The sequence below is a fragment of the Hirundo rustica genome, chromosome 3 (genome assembly GCF_015227805.2).
Source record: "Hirundo rustica isolate bHirRus1 chromosome 3, bHirRus1.pri.v3, whole genome shotgun sequence".
Taxonomy (NCBI): domain Eukaryota; kingdom Metazoa; phylum Chordata; class Aves; order Passeriformes; family Hirundinidae; genus Hirundo; species Hirundo rustica.
In genome coordinates, this window is record NC_053452.1 from 85479423 (window position 1) to 85501345 (window position 21923).

Here is a 21923-nt window from a genome sequence, read left to right on the forward strand (position 1 = left end):
TTTGTCCAGACACTTTTTGATCCCACCTAAACTTTCAATACTCTCAATAACTGTTAATGCTATACTCTGCAGTTCAGTTATGATGTTTCAGTCATTTTGAAATCACTCTTTACCTCCCTTACCCGATGCCCTTTAGCTATATGTTGAAATAGACAGGAACAAACCGTTCCCTATTTACTTTCTCCTTGTTACTCATGACTTGAGAGACATTCCCACTCTGACATATTTTTTCCAAGATCATTAACCTTCTGTAGCATGACTAAAATTTAGAATATCATCAACTACACTCTATTAAGGTTTCACTTCACTTGTCTCACAGCTGTTTCACTAGCCCTTATGAACTTACAAGGCATTTTTCTTTCAACTTTACAATTTTTTTTTTCTTTTTGGTTTTGTTTCAGGAGGGAGTGGCACCCATTCAGATCCTGAAAACAGCTGCCACAATTTCTTCATCAATTATCTCCTAATTTCAGCATTACTTAAGCCTTTGCAGAAACCCCAAGCAACATTTCACAAACGCTTTTTTGCTTGGCATGGGATCGGTTGAAGGAGCCCACCACTGCCACCAGCCTTTGTTTCCATGTCTGAGCCACACTTCCCCAGCCGCTGAAAAGCACCTACAATAGCTGTGAGTGGGGATGGCTTGTCAGCTGGATCAGTGAACTGCTCTGGTCTAGGCAAAGAAAAACACAGATGCTTTTGAGTTTGGTTCACCTCCCCACTGCACTTCAGATCTCAGCCTGACTACAGCTGCTTCAGCCTCACTGAGAGGCTACTGAACAGCAGTCAGGGGATGGGAAGGAGTGGCAGAGCACAGGGAGGAGCACAGGAACAACTTAATACATTTTTCCCAACACAGACAACAGCAACAACTCCACACCCACATGACAACGCGTTTGAAAAATCCAGTCCTGACGCTCACTTGTGAGCCACCCTCAGATACCTAAGCCTATAGAAATCTATCAAACTTATAACTGGTGCTGGTAAATGTTACTCCCAAGAAATACAGGATCACATGAGTTTTTCTCCTTTCTACCCATCATCTCCCTCATTATGTAACATTAAGCAGTCCTGTTTACACTTGCTAAATGTCTCTGAACAGCCACTGCAAGCCAAATAGGAAATGCAGTTCCCAAATTATAGGTATTTAAAAGCAGGCTGAATAACCCTGACACACAGAGTTTTGAGCAGCTAAACCTCCAGCTATTTTTGAAACATGTTCCATGGTGTATGTGGAGTGTAACAGCTTGAAGGATTGGCCTGAGAGAACTACTACCAATAGCAACATGCCACACAGACTCCTCCAGTTTTGTTTTGCAACAGTTCTGTATTACTAGTCATCCTTTCTATTTTACAAAGTTATTTTTTCCCCAGTAACTCATCGGTCACTGTGAGCTGCTGAAATACACCTAAAACTAGGAAAAGATCTGTAAAGAGTCTTGGTTCCTTAACCGTTGAGACACTGACTGGCTGCTCAGCGTGGTACAACACGTTTCTGTCACGTATTTGTTTGCAAAATAAATGTAAGGGCATTTCACTTAAAAAGAAAGAAAAAACACACTCTACTCTGTGAGATCTTTCTTTTATATTAATATTACAACTCCTCACTTTTTTTTAATGCCATTTTTTTTCTGGAATCAAAACATAGACCTTAGGATAAAGTATGTATATGGGTTTTCGTATCCTTCCCTACAAAAGCATATACTGTTGAGAATCTTGTGAGGTTTGCATATTATCTTTGCATAGTATCTTGCACAATATTTGACATGACGGAAGGAGTTGCTCATCTCATGATCCATGTTCATAACTGGTGTCACCAATATAAACACAAATTTATACACGTCTAGCAGAAGAAATAAATCTCTCTGTGACTTGGTAATGTTAATACTCACGTTCACTTCCACCTCTATGGACCAGTCTCCTAGTGGAGGGTTCATTGATAACTGAAATTTTTTGGAAACTACACCCAAATCACCCTCCTCCATCAACCACTGCTGAATCAATTTCTTCCGAGGATCCTAGGAGAAAAGTCAAGCTGCATGTTAAATATGAGTGGCTTTGCTAGCAAGACTTCGGCAGCAACACATACTATCTGCATTTGTCACACATTTGGAACATATGACACACTCTAACATCTAAACTCCTGCGGATACTTACTCGGATATATATATTCAGAGACACTTTGTAAGGTTTAAGATCAGGATAGACAGTGACAATCCGGAAGAGCACATCTTGTCCTGGTTTATACATGGACTTATCAGTCTGGATGAATACAGAGCTGCTCTTTGGCATGTACATCAGGCTGGTACGGTTAGAGAAGATGCGCCGGCCATCAGCACGGCCCTCCACCAGTAATTCATAATTCCCAGAAGGACTGTTCAGAGGCAGCTTAAAAAGAAATAGTGACTCTCTGTTAGGTATCAAAACTATTCTTGAAGACATTATTATTTAAAAAACATTTGACATAAAGAACTATACGTACCTGAACTTGTTAACCTATGTAAATTCTCAAAAAGAGAAAGTGGATTTTATTAATGACTTTGATGTATTATTTCAATATTTACCAGAAAATGCCTTATCAGAAGCATCTTTTCAACACATTTCCATCTAATTTTAAGTAGCAATCAGGTTTCCCACAATAAAGTATCTATGCATTCATATGCAATTCACAGTCTTAGACATACATAGATTGTGCTCCCTCTTTACAGTTATTTAGAAATTACTTTGGTTTGATATAATTGGCTAATATTTTTCTTCATCACTTTTTTGCTAATAAATTTTCCAATAATAAAATATCTGAAGAGGGTATGAGTAAGCAAGATGAGCAGGAAAGTAAGAGAACATTTTTGCTCTTGTTTTTTTACAGTCTTTAGCTTTATGTCCTGTGGGGTAAAAAAATCAAATATAGAATTTATTTCTCATGAGGTGAGGTTCTGCTTTTCAATAGCAACCTCACCGATTTTGTCTCATTTCACTTTCATAATTACAGCACATACTGTGACTCATTTAAAAAGCACAATAATTATTCTTCCAAAAACATTAAGAAATAAAGGAAGATAAATTTTATATGGTTAACTTATTTTGGATAGACATTGAAGGCTCCTTCAGTGCTGGCAGAAGAGGCAGATATCACCGGCAAGGAAATTTAGACCACATAAGATCAGAGTAATCATGCACAGGTTTCTCCTCTCTCTTTCTCTCTCTGTGCCTTTCCAGCTCACAGAGGAAACCTAGAGCTCATAATTCAGATGCATCACTTCATTTCCTAAAGTTAGCTGGGAGGAATCCCAGTCACAGGGGTTGAAAGGCTTAAAGCAGAGATGCTGCAGCACACCGGAATTTTACTTGAGCGGCGCCTTCGCAGACCACCACTGACCCCAGGGACATCCCAGCCCAGATGCTGGCTCCTGCACCGCCAGAATGTCTCTTTGGAGAACGGGAAGGGTTTTAACACTGCACACAGCCCAGTCCAACAAGCAGCCCTGCTGAAAAGCTTAAGAGTCACATGCTTCTGTTTGGAGTTAAAACTGTAAATCTGGAGTTAAACCTCTGAAGTTAAGACAACTAAAGCAGACAGCGTTGCATTCTTCAGCATAACATATGGAACTGAAGCATTCCTCTTGCACTGTAATGAAAATTACAGCTGTTAACTCACCAGGCACAGCACTTCAAAAGTATCCTACCAAGTGCTATAAAGAAAGGCTGTACTGCTGTCAAAGCTCATTTTAACAGCACACCGTGAGGTAACAGGGATTCACAAACATGGCAAAATGTCACGGAGTGACAAATTAGGTAGATCCAAATGTCTGTAGAGAATACATTTCCATCTCTGTGTATTTACCAGTAAAGAGGAATCAACAATTCCATCCCTCTCTGTTGACTTTCTGTTTTAAAAAACAAGCCAGAGGAAGAAAAAAATCAAAAATAAAAAGCTTCTTTTTCATCCATAAGCAGGTCTATGATGCCATGGGAAGAAGACATCCTCCGTTTAAAATCTGGATTCATAGAATTAAATTTTAGATGCAAAGTTCCCCACTGAAATGGATTTTGCATTTTCTTCAGCTGCAGTTTTTTGTACACACATTGCCAAGAACAAATGATTCACATATGTCAACACCCTCCAAATTTCATGCCAAGTATTCTGCAATATCTTAAATAAGAAGAACAACCTTAGCTACTGCATCTGTCAAATACTACCTTATTATTACCTCAAATATTCTTTTATGATTATTACTATTTCTAAATAAGCTGTTACCCCTAAAAAAGTAGATAGGATTAGCTACAAGAAGTCCAGGACATATTATAATAATTCAAAATCAAAATGAGGGAAAATAACTTTATTTTGTTTCATCATTGCAGTGAATTGTACTCTTACAGCATTATTTTAACATGCTTGCAAGTATTGTCTTCAATTTCTTCTTTAAAAAAGTAAATCTTCTGTAAATGCAATTTAGAGATCCCATCTATTTTCCTCTATCCCTTTCCTACCACAAATAATGACAGATAGCATGGGTTCCCTCCTCTAGATTTTTATGCTCGTTGTATTTCAAAAGATCTTTCCTTCCCAAAATGTAGTGACAAAACTACCTTTCTTGATGTAAAGGCCAGAGGCAATGAGGTTTTCATTGCCATGGCAGTGTGTTAGGACAGCTGAGGTGCAATGTAACCCACCTTCTGTTTCACACATCTATGCCACCAGAAACTCCACTAATACAACATTTCCACGATTGCTACAGCATTAGTGACTACCTCAGCCGCATCAACTCCTTCTCTAAAGGGCTGTTTGTCAACCCAAACATGAGCAAGGCAGCTTTTAACACTAAGTAGTAGGAACTTGCTGTGAAAATATTTTATCTTAGTCAAAACATCCCAAATGAATGGTATTACTATCCCCACTTTGGCAGGCCTAACACAAGAGAGAAAAAGGCCATCTCACGTACTTCTGACTACACCAACCACCATCATGAGTACCTCACACAAAGCAGCTACTGTTTCCTCTGGAAAAGATGAGGCTGAATCCAGAAACCTTTTACCCACCTTCTTCTACCAGCAAATTACACTTTGGACAAAATCTAAGTCTACCATGGCCACACAAATGAACAGAAAATCTTGCAGTTAAAAAATGAGTCAGTTTTCATCACTTCAGATAGCAGTGAGAGAGGGAAGAAAGTACCCTGCCTAGTTTTAGGTGCTTGAACATTTTAAGACCTGGCCAGATTACATTAGGAAACTTGGGGGTTTTTTTGTTTTTTTAATGAACAGAATTTTCTACGTTTGCTAATGTATAGTTCATACAGATGTATTTCAACCTAGTAATCTTTGTAATGTTGATCTGCTCATTGTCATTGATTATCCCTCTTTCAAATACTTCCAGATTATTTAATCAGAGAGAGTTTATCAGAGATAAGAACTTAAACCCACAGGATAAAGGGATACCCAGATGTACAGATGACTTTGGTAAAACTTTTTTCCTGATATAAATACAGACTGGGTTTTCAAGATGAATATCCAGGATCATAAATTCAGGATTCGTATAGAACACACACTTCAAGATATACTTTTGGGCTTTTTCAAATGTACTTTCACTGAATATTCATTTCCAAAGCCTTGCAAAGATTGTATACAAATATATTTTTATTTTAGTATTTCTCAATTGTTGCTTTGCACATTATTTTCAGCTGTTATTAGCCTTCATGGTGTATCTAAAATACAAATGTAGATATCAGCCAATAAAAAAAGCCACAAGTCAAATTTCTGTATTCAAGTTTTATGATAGTTTGTGTCAATGCTGGAAATCAGCTCCCAAGTCCTGTAATTACTTCTAACAAGCTGCAGAGCATTTGATCTGAAAAACCCTTAATTTATTGGCCAGTAAATACACTCAAATGAGACTGTTCAAACAATTGGGATCACATGCAAAACACATAATCAACACCAAAGGGTGGTAAGTCACAGGGAGTCAACATTTCTGAGGAAGGAGGGGAAAAAATAAATACTTACTACCGGAAGAACAAGAGTCCCAAAGGTATCTGAACAAAAAAAAGAAGAAATATCACACTGTCAGAAATCTGTGAGATTAACTACCATAAACTTACCAAAACATCAACATTATCTTAGAAGAGCAGTGCTCCTCCCCTTACATGGTTGATGGAAGATGTGAGATAGCTTTCACAACACTGCAAAAGTATGAACACCAACCTACAGAAAAGTTACTTCTCTGTTTGGTGGCGGCTGTTGTCCATGTTTTCTGCTCAAACATTTTTGTTTTCATTCACAAGGACAGAAACACTTTTACGATCCATTCAACCCTCTATGCCACCCAAGTTATTATTTTCCATTGATTCAGCAGCCCAGGTAAAGACTAAAATTTTTGAAACCATGCATAGGATTTATCACTCTTACGCAAAGAAGCACCCAGAGTTAATCTCATGGAATTATGTCACCGTGGGGAAAAGTAACTAACATTATCAGTATGTTTGGGTTAATATTGCTTTAACAATTTTAGATAATGTGGCCTCAAATATTTTTAGAATCCTGTTAAACTCCTGGATATCATTACATCATGAGGCCATTAGTGTCACAGCTCTTATCTTAATTACATCATGAATTATAGAACAGAACAGAATAGAACAGAACATTCCATTTGGAAGGGACCTGATCACTTCAGGGCTCACCAAAAGTTAAAGCGTGTTATTAACGGCATTGTCCAAAATCCTCTTAAACGTTGACAGGTTTCAGACACCAATTACATCTCTAGGAAACCTGTTCCAGCAGTGGACCACCCTCTCAGTAAAGAAATGCTTCCCAATGTCCAGTCTGAAGCTCCCCTGCTGCAGCTCTCAAGCATTCCCACACCTCCTACCACTGGATACCAGGCAGAAGAGATCACACCTCTGTCTCCACTTCCCCTCCTCAGAAAGCTGTTGATAGCAACGGGAGTGCCCCTCAGCCAGACTAGAGAAAACAAAAGCCTTTAGCTGCTCCTCACAGGACACAGCTTTGAGCCCTGTCACCAGTTTTGTGGCCCTCCCTAGATGCACTGAAGGACCTTCTAAAACTGTGGGGCCCAGTACACAGAGTACTCAAGGTGAGGCAGCAACAAAGCTGAATGCAGTGGGATAATCACCTCTCTTGATCAGCTGGTGATGCTGTGCTTGATGCACCCTTCAAGTATGTGGTTCCCCCTTTTGGCTGCCAAGGCACACTGCTGATTCTATTCACTTAGAACTTTTTGTATTTCCTAAAAAATCACAGGTTTATACCTATCTTTTACTCAACTGTTACAAAGAGTAAGGAAAAAAAAAATCATTATTTATTAATGTCTTTTTTGATCCTGGACCTAAAGGCATTCCAAGATGAAGCAATCACTTGACCTCTGAACTTCAATAAATGTTAGTTTTAGAAGTCAATGAATTCTTTCCTTTGACAACAGCAAACAGAAGGAACCTCAATGAACTGAATATACAGGTTGTCCTGACTGCTGCCAGAGCACTAAAGGAAAAATACTACTCAGTATGTACCATCTATTCAAATTATAGACTGTGTTAAACCAAATGACTCACATCCCACAAATGAAGTCTGTGGGTAGCACACTCCAGTACTCCATTCTGGAATTCAAAACCTTAACAGGCATGGGCAGTACTGGGCCTAAGGAACACAGTTCTTTCCATAATGTGTTTATGTTGCAGTTAAACCTACTTTTTTTTTTCATATCATCCCTCTCTCCACTTGAGAAGCATCTCTTCCATTCATTAACTCTGACCTACCCCATTGGCCTTTGAGGTTTTCCAGACAGGAGTGTCTGGCAAAATACTTTTCTGAGTATCCAGCAGAGAGGACAAACTGCCCCAATTCACAGTGGCAGGGAGTCCCCACACTTGGCTAAGGCTACCTGGCACACAGGAGAGGCATTACAAAGTCCTGGAGAGTACTTGATCCATAGGCAATGTAAACACCTCTAGATGCACTGATACATTTATTCCCAACATCTACCCAAACAACCCCATGCTCAATTGTACTAAGAGACATAAATGTTCTAAGAGACATAATTTTAGCTAAAGGAAACTTACGTCTTCCTAACTCAGGAAGGAGTGAGTTAGCATTAAATAGGAAGAATTTTTCTTAGATTATTATATTTCACTGTAGAGGGAGCAAGATGCATGGTAACTAGCAACAGAGATGGTACAAAGTTACCTCCTGAAATTTCTCTGCTATACACTAAAAACCTAACCTTTCTCTTGTTTCTTTTCCTCTGTGAAATAAGGCTGTGCCAAAGCTGGGGTCTGTACAACCACAACCCCTAATACCAGAGAAAAAAAATAATCTTTGTCACTGCTGGCAATTGGTTATCAACAAGGAATAGAAACCATTTAACACGTGTCTGAGTGGATATGCACATGGCTAAATTCTGCTATGCTAGCTTTAATCTAATCCACACAGCTAATTACAGCAATGGCTCCATGAGTAACTTCAGTACACTGGGAGACACCAAGCACACATCTGATATTTGTACCATAGCCCACACCACAGGGTTTCTATTTCCATCTTTACCAGTGAAACACACTGGTACCCACATACCACAGGGGCAGAGTGACAAAGGGAACTGCTGCACATAGTCCTGTGCAGCACCCATCACCTTGCAAAGCAACCTTAACAGGGCAGGCACTCCAAAGCTTTCTCATCAGGCCTGCTTGCCTCCACCTGTTCTGAGAACTAGTGGCATGCAAAAAACCAGCTATCTTATGGCAGGGTTTCTTTCCCGTTCCCATGCCTGGGAGATCTAACATCAGGTCTGAGCTAGGTAAAAATGTAATGCAGATGGGGAAAGACTTGGGGAGGAGGGAGATTTATATCACAGTTGCATTTGTGCAACTCAGGAAGGATTTACCTTCTGAGGCAGTGCTAGGGAGCCACAGCCTCTCTGGCTGCTGTGATAAAGCCCAGAGCGCTGTCTATTTCCCAGCCAGTGAGAATCATAAAAGAGGCTCCAGGGCATGAGGTAATCTTCCAATTTATGTCACTACCCAATTATTTTGCTAGGAATTGAGCAGCCTGAGCAGATCTGAAATTCTTTAGCATTGCAGTGGATTTCCCTGTCATGCAAGATTTTCCCATATTCTGAGAGATTATCAAGCTGCAGTCAACTCCCTGGAGCTCTGCTCAGCTGTGCCTAGGGATGACTTTGGATGTCCTCAAGCAAGAGCTATAAGGCAAAACATTTCCTTTATGTCAATGCTGAATAGTGGAAATTCACCAATTTTTCTGTTCACTTGATGAATTAAAGTTATATTTAATCATACAGCAATTTCAGGTTCATAAGGAATTAACTATGGCCCAAGAGGTAGCACATATCACTGCTCTGCTGCAAGCCCTCCTATCCTGCAGCTGACTGTAACCCAAATGCAGCGTGTAGCACTTTCACAAGATCAGTCAAGTCTGCCATCCCCAGAAATGGCAACAGTCTTCAGTCTTCTTCAACACATCCCTGCAAAGAATCCCTCCAGTTATGAAATACAGGTAACTAACTCCTGGCAGAAGTATGTTTAGAAAGGAGCCCAGAACAGCTAAGCCACCTACAGCAAGCACTGCAAACCACAAAACACTCCTGACTCATTCCATCTGCTCTCTGCAGCAGCAGTCACCAGCACAACTGGAGTGAGACATAGCAGGGAACAAGCAAACAAGAGCATGGGTCCCTGCTACCACAAGAGATTGGTTAGGGAATACTTCCAGCTGAAAATCATGACTTTATTTTAGGGGGAGACATGAAAATATCAGTGGACTGTTCCAGACTAATCCTGAAGAAAAACAAGCTATCAAAATTCCCAACAGAATTCACAGGCTCTTGAAGAGCCTTCAAGAAAAAAAACCAAACCAAAAACACAACAAACAAACAAAACAAACAAAAAAAAAAACCCACAACAACAACAAGAAAAACCCAAACCTCTCTCCTCATCATTTGCAAAACCATTTCTTTCACAGAATTCCTGAGCCTTGTACTATATTCATTCAATAACTACTGCAATGAGAAACTAGAAGGAAAGGCAATGGAAACAAATGCCACACTGTCCTGCCCCCTTTTCCTCAGAATACTTGGCATTTAGGATTGTCCAGCAGAAGAGGAATCGACAACATGAGAGTGACCTGTCAGCAATATATTAAATTATTTTTCTACCCTGTTTGTCAGTCTAATAGTAGTATTATTAATAAAGCAAATATAAGAAAATCTGCATAAACACACGCATGGTTTTTTTAGACTTATGGAGACCCGCACAAACAACGGCATCTTAAATTCTTCCCACTGCGTGGGCCTGACCCAAACCCAGAAACTTATGCTAACCCTTCTTGAGATGAGACGACTAGGACTAGTCATATATGTTTCAGCTTCCACCCCTAAAAAAGGACAGGGATTCTAGAAAAATGACTGTATGGCTTGGCACAGTGAACTAGAGCTCATGCCAATATATATCAGTAAAGCTGTACTTCAGTCTCTCATTTCCATAAAGTCAGCACTGACTCTATATTCTAGCTCATGTGGCAGGTACTGCTACAAACAGATTTTCTTATTTAAACTTTTCTACCTATGTCGTCAATCCTTCTTACTAATGTGTAAGAACAGAAAAAAAATATAACTGGAATCACTTCAGATTGATTCACTGAAATTATGCCACATCTTTGCTCTGGCATATGCGATCATATATATCCATGCTTAAGAAATGTTTACAGAAAAACATTTTCTTTGCAGTGGCAAATGGAGTTATTTTCTACTGAGTCAATTTCAAAAACTCACATCATATAAATAAAAATGAGTGTTCTTCAATGTCCTTCCAGATTTTTATTCCCATCCAAAATATATACTATTTTTGTGTTCTTAAAAAAAACAAAAAACAAAAAAAAAAAAAAAAAAAAAAACCCAAAAAAAAAAAAAAACCAAAAAAAAAAAAAAAAAAAAGGAAGGAGCAATACCATGGCCTAAGCTGTCCAGGAAGTGAAAAACACTTATTCTCCAAAGAAGACCTGCAAATCTGTTGAGTTCACAGTTTGTTTTAAATATATTATACTCCTCATCTATCACGCTAAACCTATCACCCAAATTAGCACTGATTATTTACACAAATAGCCCAAAACACAGAGCTTAAGCCACCGCTGTTAAGTTATGGCTCCCTTTGGCCGGGATGACAGAAGGAGGGGCAATACAGCACTCGAACACACACCAAGGATTGCCAGGGGACGTCAGCATTCGGGCTGACATCCAAAGCCAAATGAGGCCAACGGGACTGTAGCAAAGGGGTAGAACTTGCTCCAAAAAGCCTCCTAAACCCAGCACGACGTACACTTCCCTCCACAGCCGCTTCCTATCCCTCCTCCCTACTTCCTCCACCCCTTGTCCTTTTCAGTTGTTTTTGCAAATCTGGAGGCTAAAAGCACTTAGAAATTATAGAGGGGGAGAGAGAGGCAAAGTATGCTGCCTCTAGAGAAAGACATAAAGGGACAGGAGGAATAATCTAAACTGGACCAAAGTTTATCACCTAAGGGTCTAGTCAAGAGACAGGGCACCACAGCCCTGGAGGACAGAAGAAAAGCAGAATGCACAGATGTTTTTGCGATTAAAGCAGTGTTTTACCAAACTCTGCAGCTGCTAGCAAGTTCTAGCTTCAATCTGCAATGGGAAGCGTAGGGATACCTTCCTGACGACTAGGAAAAAACCCTTCTTCACCTAAAATACGGAAGTTTTTCCCCAATCTCCATGATCAGAAGAGTGGGAGAAACCCAACCATAGCACATCCAGAGACACTCTTGGGCGGGACAGAACAGATGAAGATTTACCAGAAGGTATGAACAGAAGAGGCACTGTCCTTCCTCTTCTCTTCCCCCTGACCGCAGCATTCCCTGTGTCTTTCTACCTTACATGGCAAAGGAGTCATGGTATCCCTCTGCTTGTCCCTTCTACTGATTCAGCCATTTTTCCCTCATCAGCATGGGCACATCAACCCTTGAGGAAATCCACCATCTCCCACCCTCTCAGACCAACAGATACTGCTGATGGCTGGGCAACTCTTCCCTTGCCCTCCCACATCCATGATCCCTTCCCCAAGCAAGTAGCATGTTTCCTGCTGACTGGTCCTTTTTAAACTTAAAGCATCATTTAGACGTTTAATTCTTCACTCAGTCATCTAGAGTCAACCAACCAACTCCATGGATTATACTATTATTACCGCTTACAGCTGAGTAGTCAGAGATCAGCCAGTTGCAAGAACACAATACTTAGAAAACACTCTCTGGTTTATCTAAGACTGCATGCTGGGTAGGAAAACAGAACAGCTTTGTATTTCCAAAACTAAATAATCTTTTTAATCAGAGGCCTCCTGAGAGCTATCTAGGCACTATCACTGCTTGAACTCAAGTACAGCCTCTTTTTCCCGAGACGAACCTGAGAGCCATCCGTGGACCTCTTGTCATGCCTGTGACATTACTACTGCCATACCATACCTTAACAACTATACTGCCATGACTTATAAATTTACAGCTCTTAGGGAGGCAATTTTTGAATACTACACAGGAACTTTTCTTAACATCACATCCAGTCTGTGAACTACACAGACAATTCAGAATAATCTCAGACTTAAACCTTGTACACAACTAAATGTGAAATACACTTCATCCCCTCGGTGACTATATACAAACACACAGACTCACATCTCCACATCCTGCTTTCAAAGCACTATATGACACCATTACTATCCATTCTGATACCCATGAAATAAACATAGACAAAGCCACTATCAAGGCAATTTAAAGCAGCTTCAGTTTTTATTACAATTTAAAACACAGGAAAATCACACTGGGACAAAATACAGCTAAGCCTGTACATGACAGACATTTGGCAGTATTAACATCACCCTCATCACATCAATTGCTGTAACTGGAGCAAAATTTCAAAGTCAGGTCACCTCTCAAACTCATTCACTGCAAATAACGCATTCAGAATCTGTTGAAATTTCTGCTTAGAAGGAATGAAGGAAGAAGATTTGTTCTCATATTTGTTTTCCTCCATTTTCTGGAACACATTCAAAGTTTGTGATGACAAAGCCACGTAACTTTTCTGAGGCAACAGAATTATATGAATATATAAAAATAATACCAGAGACTTCCTTCATCAGTAAATAAAGGCAATATAAATCCCTAACCACACAAAATAAGCACCTGGACTTCACAGCTATACCTCCAGGAAGCTGAAGAAGTGGTCTGTCACTATAACCATGTTTTCCATGCACATACTTATCTGGACTGCAGTGAATCTAGGTGAACCAGCATCATCTCCTGACGCTTGCTATTCAATCTCTGCTGACAGGATCTCAACTCTGCCTTCACCAACAGGTAGTCACGGATAGCACAGCATGGAAACAGCAACACTGCCCATGCTGACAGTCATAAGGGTCACGTGAGAAGTCACCCCTGTATGACCGGAAACTCATGAATTTCCCAACTGCTTGCTGCCTCCACAGATATTTCTGTAACTCAGTACTTCAGCTTGGATCTTCTAACTAGACACCACTAAGGACATCACCTTAGACCCATCTACTGGTAGGTTCCACCCTTTTCTCTTTAAAGCTACTTTTAATGTACCTAATAGTACATAGGAGGTCTATAGCACACTTCTCCTGATACTTCATCCCAGTTCCTCCCACCTCTCCTCAGATGCTTTCCAGAATGTTGAAGAGACTCCCAGGTCAAACCAAATACTGTTTGGCCTAAGGTCCCATCTCCAGCAACAGTCAAGGACAGACATCTGAAAAGCTTAAAAAGTGAACAGGTACACAGTGACCCTTCCTTGGGTACTCTTCCCAGCCTATATAATCTGCGTGTCTTTATACTGGGCCAATCTTCTGTGGACTTTTGTTTTGTGAATTTGTGCAATCGTGTTTTCCATCCACAACAACTGGGACATGGAGTTCCACAATTTATTTTCATCTCATGCAAAGGCCCATCTTCTTCTGTCAGGTTTGAACTTGTCTCCTGGGAGATCTTTCCCTCTGTTCTCCCTGGCATTTCTCCAGTTGGTTCATGGGCTCCATGATGAGTGCCAAAATTCAAGCACAGCATTCCCCAGGATGCCTAATTAGGCTGTGAAGATTACTAGAATACTTTCTCATAGCATACAGAAAATACTTCTGTGTATACCTCTACACAATGTTTACCTTCTTTTTTGAGCACCACAATATTACTTAAAAGCCTTCACCCTCTGTTACTTTTAAACCATCACCCCCTACACACAGACCCCTTTTTCTGCAAGACTGCATCACCTTGTTTCCCATCCAATAAAGGAATGTTCTTCTATTCATCAACAAAAGCAGAACTAGTTCTAGTGAATCACAATCCAGTTTTCCCCTAATCATTCCTGGTATTGCCAAAATGAGTTCAAAATTTAATCCTCTCTCTCAGTGTCCTTACCACCCCTTCACTAATCTAATAAACATTGTCCCTTTTTCATTCACGTCAGTCATACTGACCAATACAGTTTCAGGGCAGCTCATTTCCAGTTTGAGAGTGAATCACTTAGACTTACTTGGTGAACACTATTTTTCACCCAGCCACAAACATATTAAACAAGAATTTCATGCTGTCCCTCCTTCCCCAGCTGGCTTGTCAGAGTGCCATGCCAGACCATCAAAATCCCTAGTAAAATCAAAATATAACAAAATCCTGATTCTTCTCCACCTACAACCCTTGCCAACCCATGGTGCAACACATTTTCTTTGCAGGTTTTCAGTCTTCCAGAATGTCTCTGTTCACTCATGCTCTTAAAACTCCACTAGCAGATTTTAAATGATTTCAGCCAATTCCCTAAATATTCTACACACAATTTCACCAAGCCTAAACCTCTACTTGACCAAAGTACTCTTTAAATTGTTCCTCCCCTTGCATATCTTAATCTAAAGCCTTTTCTATGAGAGTTAGTTGATCTTAGTGAAGACTGAACACTTACTGCCTCTCAGCGTCACTACCCACTAGAGTACCACGCCACAGAAGTAGCAACCCTTCTCATCAGAGTAGCAAGCCCCATGCTTTGCTAGCTTTCTTGCATTTAAAAACCCTGCCTTACTGTCCTTCATATTCTTTCCTACTCATGGTTTGGCCTTACCAGTTTTGTCCTCCATTACCCATGCTACATCAAGTTCCTCTGTAATCCGATCTCATGTACAGTTTCTACATACGGTTTTCCTTCTTTCCACTGTTTTTCCAGTACCTTTAGATCATGTTTAGTTACTTCTTTTCTTACTGCTCTGTTTGGTAACATGCACTTATCCTTTCAGTATGAATCCCTAAGGAATTTTCACCCTTTTCTTCCCTTCTTGTTTCTGATAGCATGTTACCTACCAATTCCTGTTTATCGTCATCACTTCTTTTTTCCCTAATTCACAACCTTTAGTTTGTTCTTCTCTCTCCTCCCCCTCCTAAAAGCTGCAAAGCCCTTCCAGTTCACAGTGGCAACAGGGAACTGCACACTGGGACATGTAATATTCCCTTGTCTGTATGAGTTGCCCCAGTGTCTGCATTTCTGTTTCATCCCACCCTTCTGAAGGTACTGTGAAACAGCCTGTACTGCTCAATCTGCCACCCTCCTCATCTGGATATTAACAAAGACCACAGTGACCAGAAAAACCCCATGTACAAACACATAAGCCTTGAGTCACAGGATTCTTTCCCTCATATCTCAAACAGCATCCAAACAATAAAATAAAGCTCAAGTACTGATCCCATTTTTCTGCAAACAACTTCATGGGCCTGTTAGCAGGATGGATTCAACAACAGGCACAGAAACCTACTGGGTTTTGTTCTTTACTTTGATCTTTTTGAGTTTGAGTTTTTCGTTTATGTACTCCAGCAATATGAAAGTCCATAAGAGGCTTCTTCTCTACCAGCTCAGTTGTCTCTGGGTCCAGCCCCAACACCTCCTTCCCAAAAAACATTTCCTTCATTCTGATTTGGCATAGGCTATGTGCATGTGCTGACTATTTAACAACTTATTTTTCATAAGGCACAGCTACACATACTTCTGGATACAGAGGTTATGGATGCAAAATCACTGTCACAACTCCTGCTCTCTCACTGTTTGGCTTTTTAGGCACTGATGAAAAATTAGGTAGAAAGGAGATGTTCGACTAAACTGCCAGAAAAAAACCTTTCACCCCACAGATTTTCAGCACAGACAGTATAGCCACCAAGAATTCATTTTATCCTGACATAAGGTACAGGGAAAACTCAAGTTTAATAACAGCGACATACAGTTTTAGGCCATTCATTCCCATTTAGTTGTTACTTTACAACTTACTATTCCTAGTGTTTCTCACTGTTTCTCATACTGACGTGGTCAGAATCATCTTATTAAGCATGTAAAACATGCCTTCTGGTAAAAGGAGATTTTCCATTGTCTCTGTGGAGGATCACTACATGCCTGAGCTTGACAAACATTCTCACAAACTACCATGCTTCATAAATCCTGGCAGGGTATTTACCATGGCCTAGCTCAGTAACCTCTGTTAACAAGTAAGTGTATTCCTCTCTGGAAATACAGAAAAGCAGCACAAATTAATTAACATGTACAAGTAATTTACAAACTACACATGTTACTGTAAACCTAAATCTTCAGTAAGTTCAAATAGTTCTCATTCACCATGCCTTAAATACTTTACATTGTACCTTACATAACAAAAGCTTTAACTAATGAATTTTATTCCTTAGAATTAAAAACATTCATGCTCTTGGGCAAATGATGACACCTCATTACACACAGAAACTTTTCTGAATACCTTTTTTTTTCCAATTTATATGCTACTTTTTCTTTTGAAATCATTCTAGCACCAACACAGAAAATACCTTTCAGAACCTCTCACAATTAAGGTATAAGGTGTCTCATACAGTAACACACAGAGCAACGTCTGGGTAGTAAACTCTTATAAGGAAACACTTCCTGCCAATTCATACTACATCTTTATTATCAATGACTGGATAAATATGCATGGCAAGAGTCACTCTTCATTGCAATCACTGAAGAGCAAGCTATTATGCAGGGAATTTAACTTGTCTGTCTGTTATTCCCATAATTTCTTTTTTGCTATTGTTGACACAGAAAACCCAACAGCTCCAATTGCACACAAGCCATTGTTACCTTCTGCAGCCATTTTCAATCAGGGTGAGGATCTTTGTGGTACTGCATCTCCTCAGAAAGTGTGTCAAGGCTTGGTACAGTGCACAAAAACAGCTTTAGTTAGTGCTTTGTGTTTTCCTGGCATATGCTCTAGGCAATGGAAACATATCCTCTTCTGGTGACGCATTCTATTTTTTTGGTTGTGCTTGCTCACACAGTTTACCTGTAGCAGCAACCTCCCCCTTGCAAACAATTATATTAAATGTAATTAACTTAATTTCTGCACCAAAATATTGGTCATAAAAAATCTCCCTTCCTATACAGTACATTTAGATTCTGGAATACTGTGCCAAGATCAAAATATCTTTAAATACATGTGCATGCACACTTTCTCCTTTGCTCCAAATGCCCACTAGCCACTTACTAATATTTATTTTTCTTTCGTTATATAAAAAGCACAATAATAATGGGAACCAACCTCCACTGGTAAAGTGTTTCTCTAACAGACAATTATCCAAGAATCACCTCAGATATCAAAATTCCACTTCCAGTAATATTTGAATAGTAAATGTTTTATCAGCCATCAAAGGGCAAACACTCTATTTTTTATACAGAGCAAGAATTATATTACAGAAATTAAAAATACATGCCTCTAATAGAATAAGGTCCTCTCATGGAGCTAACTCAGAAACTTTGATCACTATATGTATCATACTGAGTTGCTGCTAGAGAACCAGGCTGATTTGTTAATTTAAGGCAATTGCAGAAGCATTTGACAGACAGGTATGTAATACCTTTCACACTTAGGCACTTGAATGAACTTGGCCTGTCAGATTAAACATCCCTAACAAAAACTGTGTCCTCAGCCTGTCCTCTGTCTCAAGCATCCAATTTCCAATTCAGTCCAATCAGCACAAATGTTTGCACAATGAACCAGGAAATCTGTCTGCCTAAAAAAACATTCAAACAAAATAAAAACTTTATTTTTCAGTCCAATCAGTTTCTCAGAGCAGTTAATCCCCTGCTTTTGCTGTCATCATGCAAGGAATTGACGAGCATAATTGAGCCAGCTTAGGCAACAGTGCCACTAAATGTGCAGTCCAACTAGTTAGGTATTCAGTGACAGGTATACCAGCATTTTCTGGGCACTAATATATGCAGCAATTATGTAATTTAAAGAAGATTTTTGTGTGCCTGGAGATACGCTTGGGTTTTTTCCTTCAACTGCAACAGCTGGTTTGATAAAACCTCTGGCCCTCCTTCAGTCACAGACTAAGCTCAGCTATAACAATACCCCTTCATATTTAATCTTAAGATTGTTGGGTTCTTCAATGAAAATTTTAAAGACTCATGTTCTTATTGTGACAAGCTGCATTTGCTTCTCTCTGAGTCAGAACTGATCCACACCTGTAGCACCTTTTTCAAGACTACATCCTCTTTTACAGGGCAGTTCCCTTTCCTGGCCCTTAAGGGTTCTGCTTACACATTTGTTCACAGAAAGCAAATGACTAACAGATTATATAACCTGACTCGAAAAAAACTGATGGCCACATATGAAATGCTAAGAATTTTGAAAGAGGAAATACATGGTATGCTCAGGACCTTTTTTTTTGTTCCACTTATCAATTAAAAAGGCATAAAAATTTAAAGACATATTTAAAAGACTGGAAAATATTAAAGTTAGTAATTCACTACAGCATTTGTTCTTTCTCCTCACTGTATCCAGTCTGATACAGTGCCATAGCTGTTCCTGATAACCCGCCGTTCATTCCAACTTCAGCAGCTCCCAGTGTCAAGCATTATTTTGTGTGTTCAGAAGATAGAGTCAGCCACATATTTTCACAAGCCTGGAATTATCAGTTGTTTGTCTGGCTTTTAATGTTGAGAAGGACAAAAGCAGACAGGTTGAAACTCATGCAAGGCTCACTGAACTCTATGTTAAAGCAGAACAGAAGCAGGAAATAAAAGCCAGTATAGTTAGAGGAAGAAATGGAGAAGACAATTTATTTTCTTTTTTAAATTTTTGCCTTCAAAAGAAAACTACAAAAGCTGGCTGGTTTAGGTTTGCTTTGGTTCTATATCAAAACTTTTTTATCTGCTCAAATGCAGTCCATCACACACAAAGCCTCAATCTTCTCTACAGGCTGTGAAGGCTTTGAAACGAAGGTGTGATGCTTCCAATCAAGGCATCTACGCTAACTGCAAGACATTAACAGAAGAATTACACAAGCAGTGGAGAAAGAGCATTAGATCAGGGCAGATTTTTCAGTACCTCACGCTGCCCTCAGACTCGCTACGTTTAACAAATAAAAAGCTAGAGTTTAGATCTCATTTATATTGCCTAATAGTAAGAGCATTGTGAGAGATGGACTATCCATACAAAATATTCTTTTCTCATGAAGACAAATCTCAGGTAGGATATATCTATGCTTCTGTTGCGAGGTGACCTTTCTGAAAAGGAACATTGGCTGGGATATTTCAGCTCTTCAGAACTCCCACCACATCCACTACCCCTGCCTGGTGGCATAGATTAAATCAGTCTCTTCTCATGTTTACTTATCTTCAATCCCCAACATCTCCAAATTCAGTTCCTGATCCTTAAAAATTCTTGTTTCTTCCAAGTGTCCGACACAGTCATTCTCACTTTCCTACGGCTCTCAGATCACTACTTTCTTAGGGCGTGAAGAAGCAGCTCCAGCTGCTGTATCACCTTGTTTGTTCCACCCCTTCCATTCTCCCACATGCTTCCACTTTGCAGCTTAAGGAGCTACCAGTAAGCAACTCTACCTCTCTACCTCTATTTCCACAGTGGCCCCACTACATGGACCAGAGTACTTCCTGGTTCCTCAGAAATCCCACATCCATCACACTTTGCTACAATTTGACTATTTTCAGAGTTTACAGAGAGTTAGCACACCCATGCAATCACTCGTATCCAGCTCAGTTGCCCAACTCCAAACAGAGCCAGCAGTGTACAAGACTATTTTCCCATAGCGACTCCTAGTTGGTAAAATAAATTTCCTATTTTAGTACCATTTAGAAGCTGTGATATTTTGGGAGGAACAAAATATTTCTGTGAGAAGGCAAACTGAAATACTTCCAAACCGAGTCCACTCCTTTTCTTACCTTTCTCAAAGACCATTTCCCTGCTCAAGATGGTCTCGTTATCTCTGATCACTTCTCCCTTTACGGTGACCTGTGCTGGGCTGTCCGGCAGCAGAGCTACCCCAACAGTCAAGTTTGCTCCAGGCCTGATGTTCCAGGGAGCTGCCACAAGGAACGTAGGTCTGGAAAGTCCAAACGGGCAGAGGGAGAAAAGGGCAGGGAGTGAAACACACGCTCAAAAAAAGGAACCGCGTCCGCATAAAGACGTACGGCAGACGTTGCCAAGCTCTTCTGTCGCTCTCCGCTGCGGAGGCTGGAGGTGATGCTCAGCCCCGGCTGCCGCGGGCGCGCAGGGCGGTGCGCGGGCAGCGCTGCTCTGCCCGCTCTCGGCACGGCTGCCCCGGGGAGCGCCGCGCTGCCCGCGCAGCCCCGTGCCGGCCGGGAGGGAAGGAAGGTGAGGTGCCCCAGCCCCACGTACCCGGCCGCCGCGGAGCCGCAGAGGAGGAGGAGGAGGAGGAAGAAGCGGACATCGCCGCTGGACCGCGCCATGGCTGTCCGTGCGCGCTGCCCGGTGAGCCCGTCGCTGTGCGCAGGGCCGGGGCTGTGGCCGGGCGGGAGGCGCCTTGGCGGGCGGGGGAGGGAAGGGAGAGGCGGCCGCTGCCCCAGCGCCAGGCACGCTCCGCCGGCGGCAGCCGCAAGAGCACCCGCGGGGCGTTCCCGGGGCAAGGCCCGGGGTGGGCGGCCCGGCGGCAACACATCTGTCTACACAGAGATACCCCCGGGTGTGTCTCGCCTCCCCTCAGCCCTCGCTCCCACAGCCTGGGGCTGATGAAGCTGGGAAACGGGTGGGATTCTCAGAACCCAACACCATACAAAAGCAGCATCGAAAGCAATGATTTCTGCCTGCAGCTCCGAGCAGGGCGGCAGCCTGTTGTGCAGAGGTGCCCCGTTATCGACTCGGAGAGACCCGGAGGGCGGGCAGAGGGGCGCACTGGCCTGAGGCTCAGAGGCGAGTCAGGAGAGGTAGCTACTTAAATGTGAAGCGATTGGTAGTGCAGCTCTGGCCGAACTGTCCTGGGTGCCCAATACTTGCCAAAGAAGGTCACTTATAAATCCTAACCTACCTTCTGAGTTCAAAAAGTGCACTGAAGCGGCTTGGGTGAGATTCTGTTCCTTTAGCATGTTCATTTTAACTGTGTAGACTAGACACATCTAGTCTTTCATTGCAGGACAAGTCTAATACATTTAGAAATTATAGCCAATTCTTGATGTGTGCCTCTTCAGAAGTGCTGGAGTGGCATCCTCTGCATTGTGGTACACAGCCCAATGCAGTCAGTTATAGTCCCAAACAGAAGCATCACACTATGTTCTTTTGAAAATCAGATATGAACAGCAATGTGCGTAAACACTGTGCTCTAATTGTATGCCAGGCAGTCGTGCAGTCTCTTCATATCTTTTACATTTTGCTTTTCTAGATTTTCATACCTCTGCTGATTTTTTTTTTTGGAGCATCAGTCTTTGTGGTGACAGAAGAGGGGGTGTCACTTCTGTAGACTGGGGAAGGGAGGTGATAGTACAGCAAGCAACTGATGCCTGCAAAGTCTTGACAGCTCCTCACCTGCAAAAGGTGCATGATAAGGCAAAGTTTGGGAGATGTTTGCTGTTGGTT

The 21923-nt window shown here is 41.1% G+C and overlaps 1 protein-coding gene across 1 annotated transcript in view; it reads right to left on the minus strand.

The window, feature by feature from the left end:
- The window catches only part of CD109 (CD109 molecule), a 70116-nt gene extending 49279 nt beyond the window's left edge, over window positions 1-20837 (minus strand). Inside the window, exons 1-5 of the mRNA XM_040060416.2 lie at window positions 20733-20837; window positions 20276-20436; window positions 6001-6029; window positions 2158-2388; window positions 1893-2018 (exon numbers count right to left, since the gene is read on the minus strand). Coding sequence (XP_039916350.1) covers window positions 1893-2018; window positions 2158-2388; window positions 6001-6029; window positions 20276-20436; window positions 20733-20803 — 618 coding nt within the window. The 5' untranslated portion in view covers window positions 20804-20837. The remainder of the gene's footprint in view (window positions 1-1892; window positions 2019-2157; window positions 2389-6000; window positions 6030-20275; window positions 20437-20732) is intronic.
- Between the last annotated feature and the right edge of the window lie 1086 nt (window positions 20838-21923).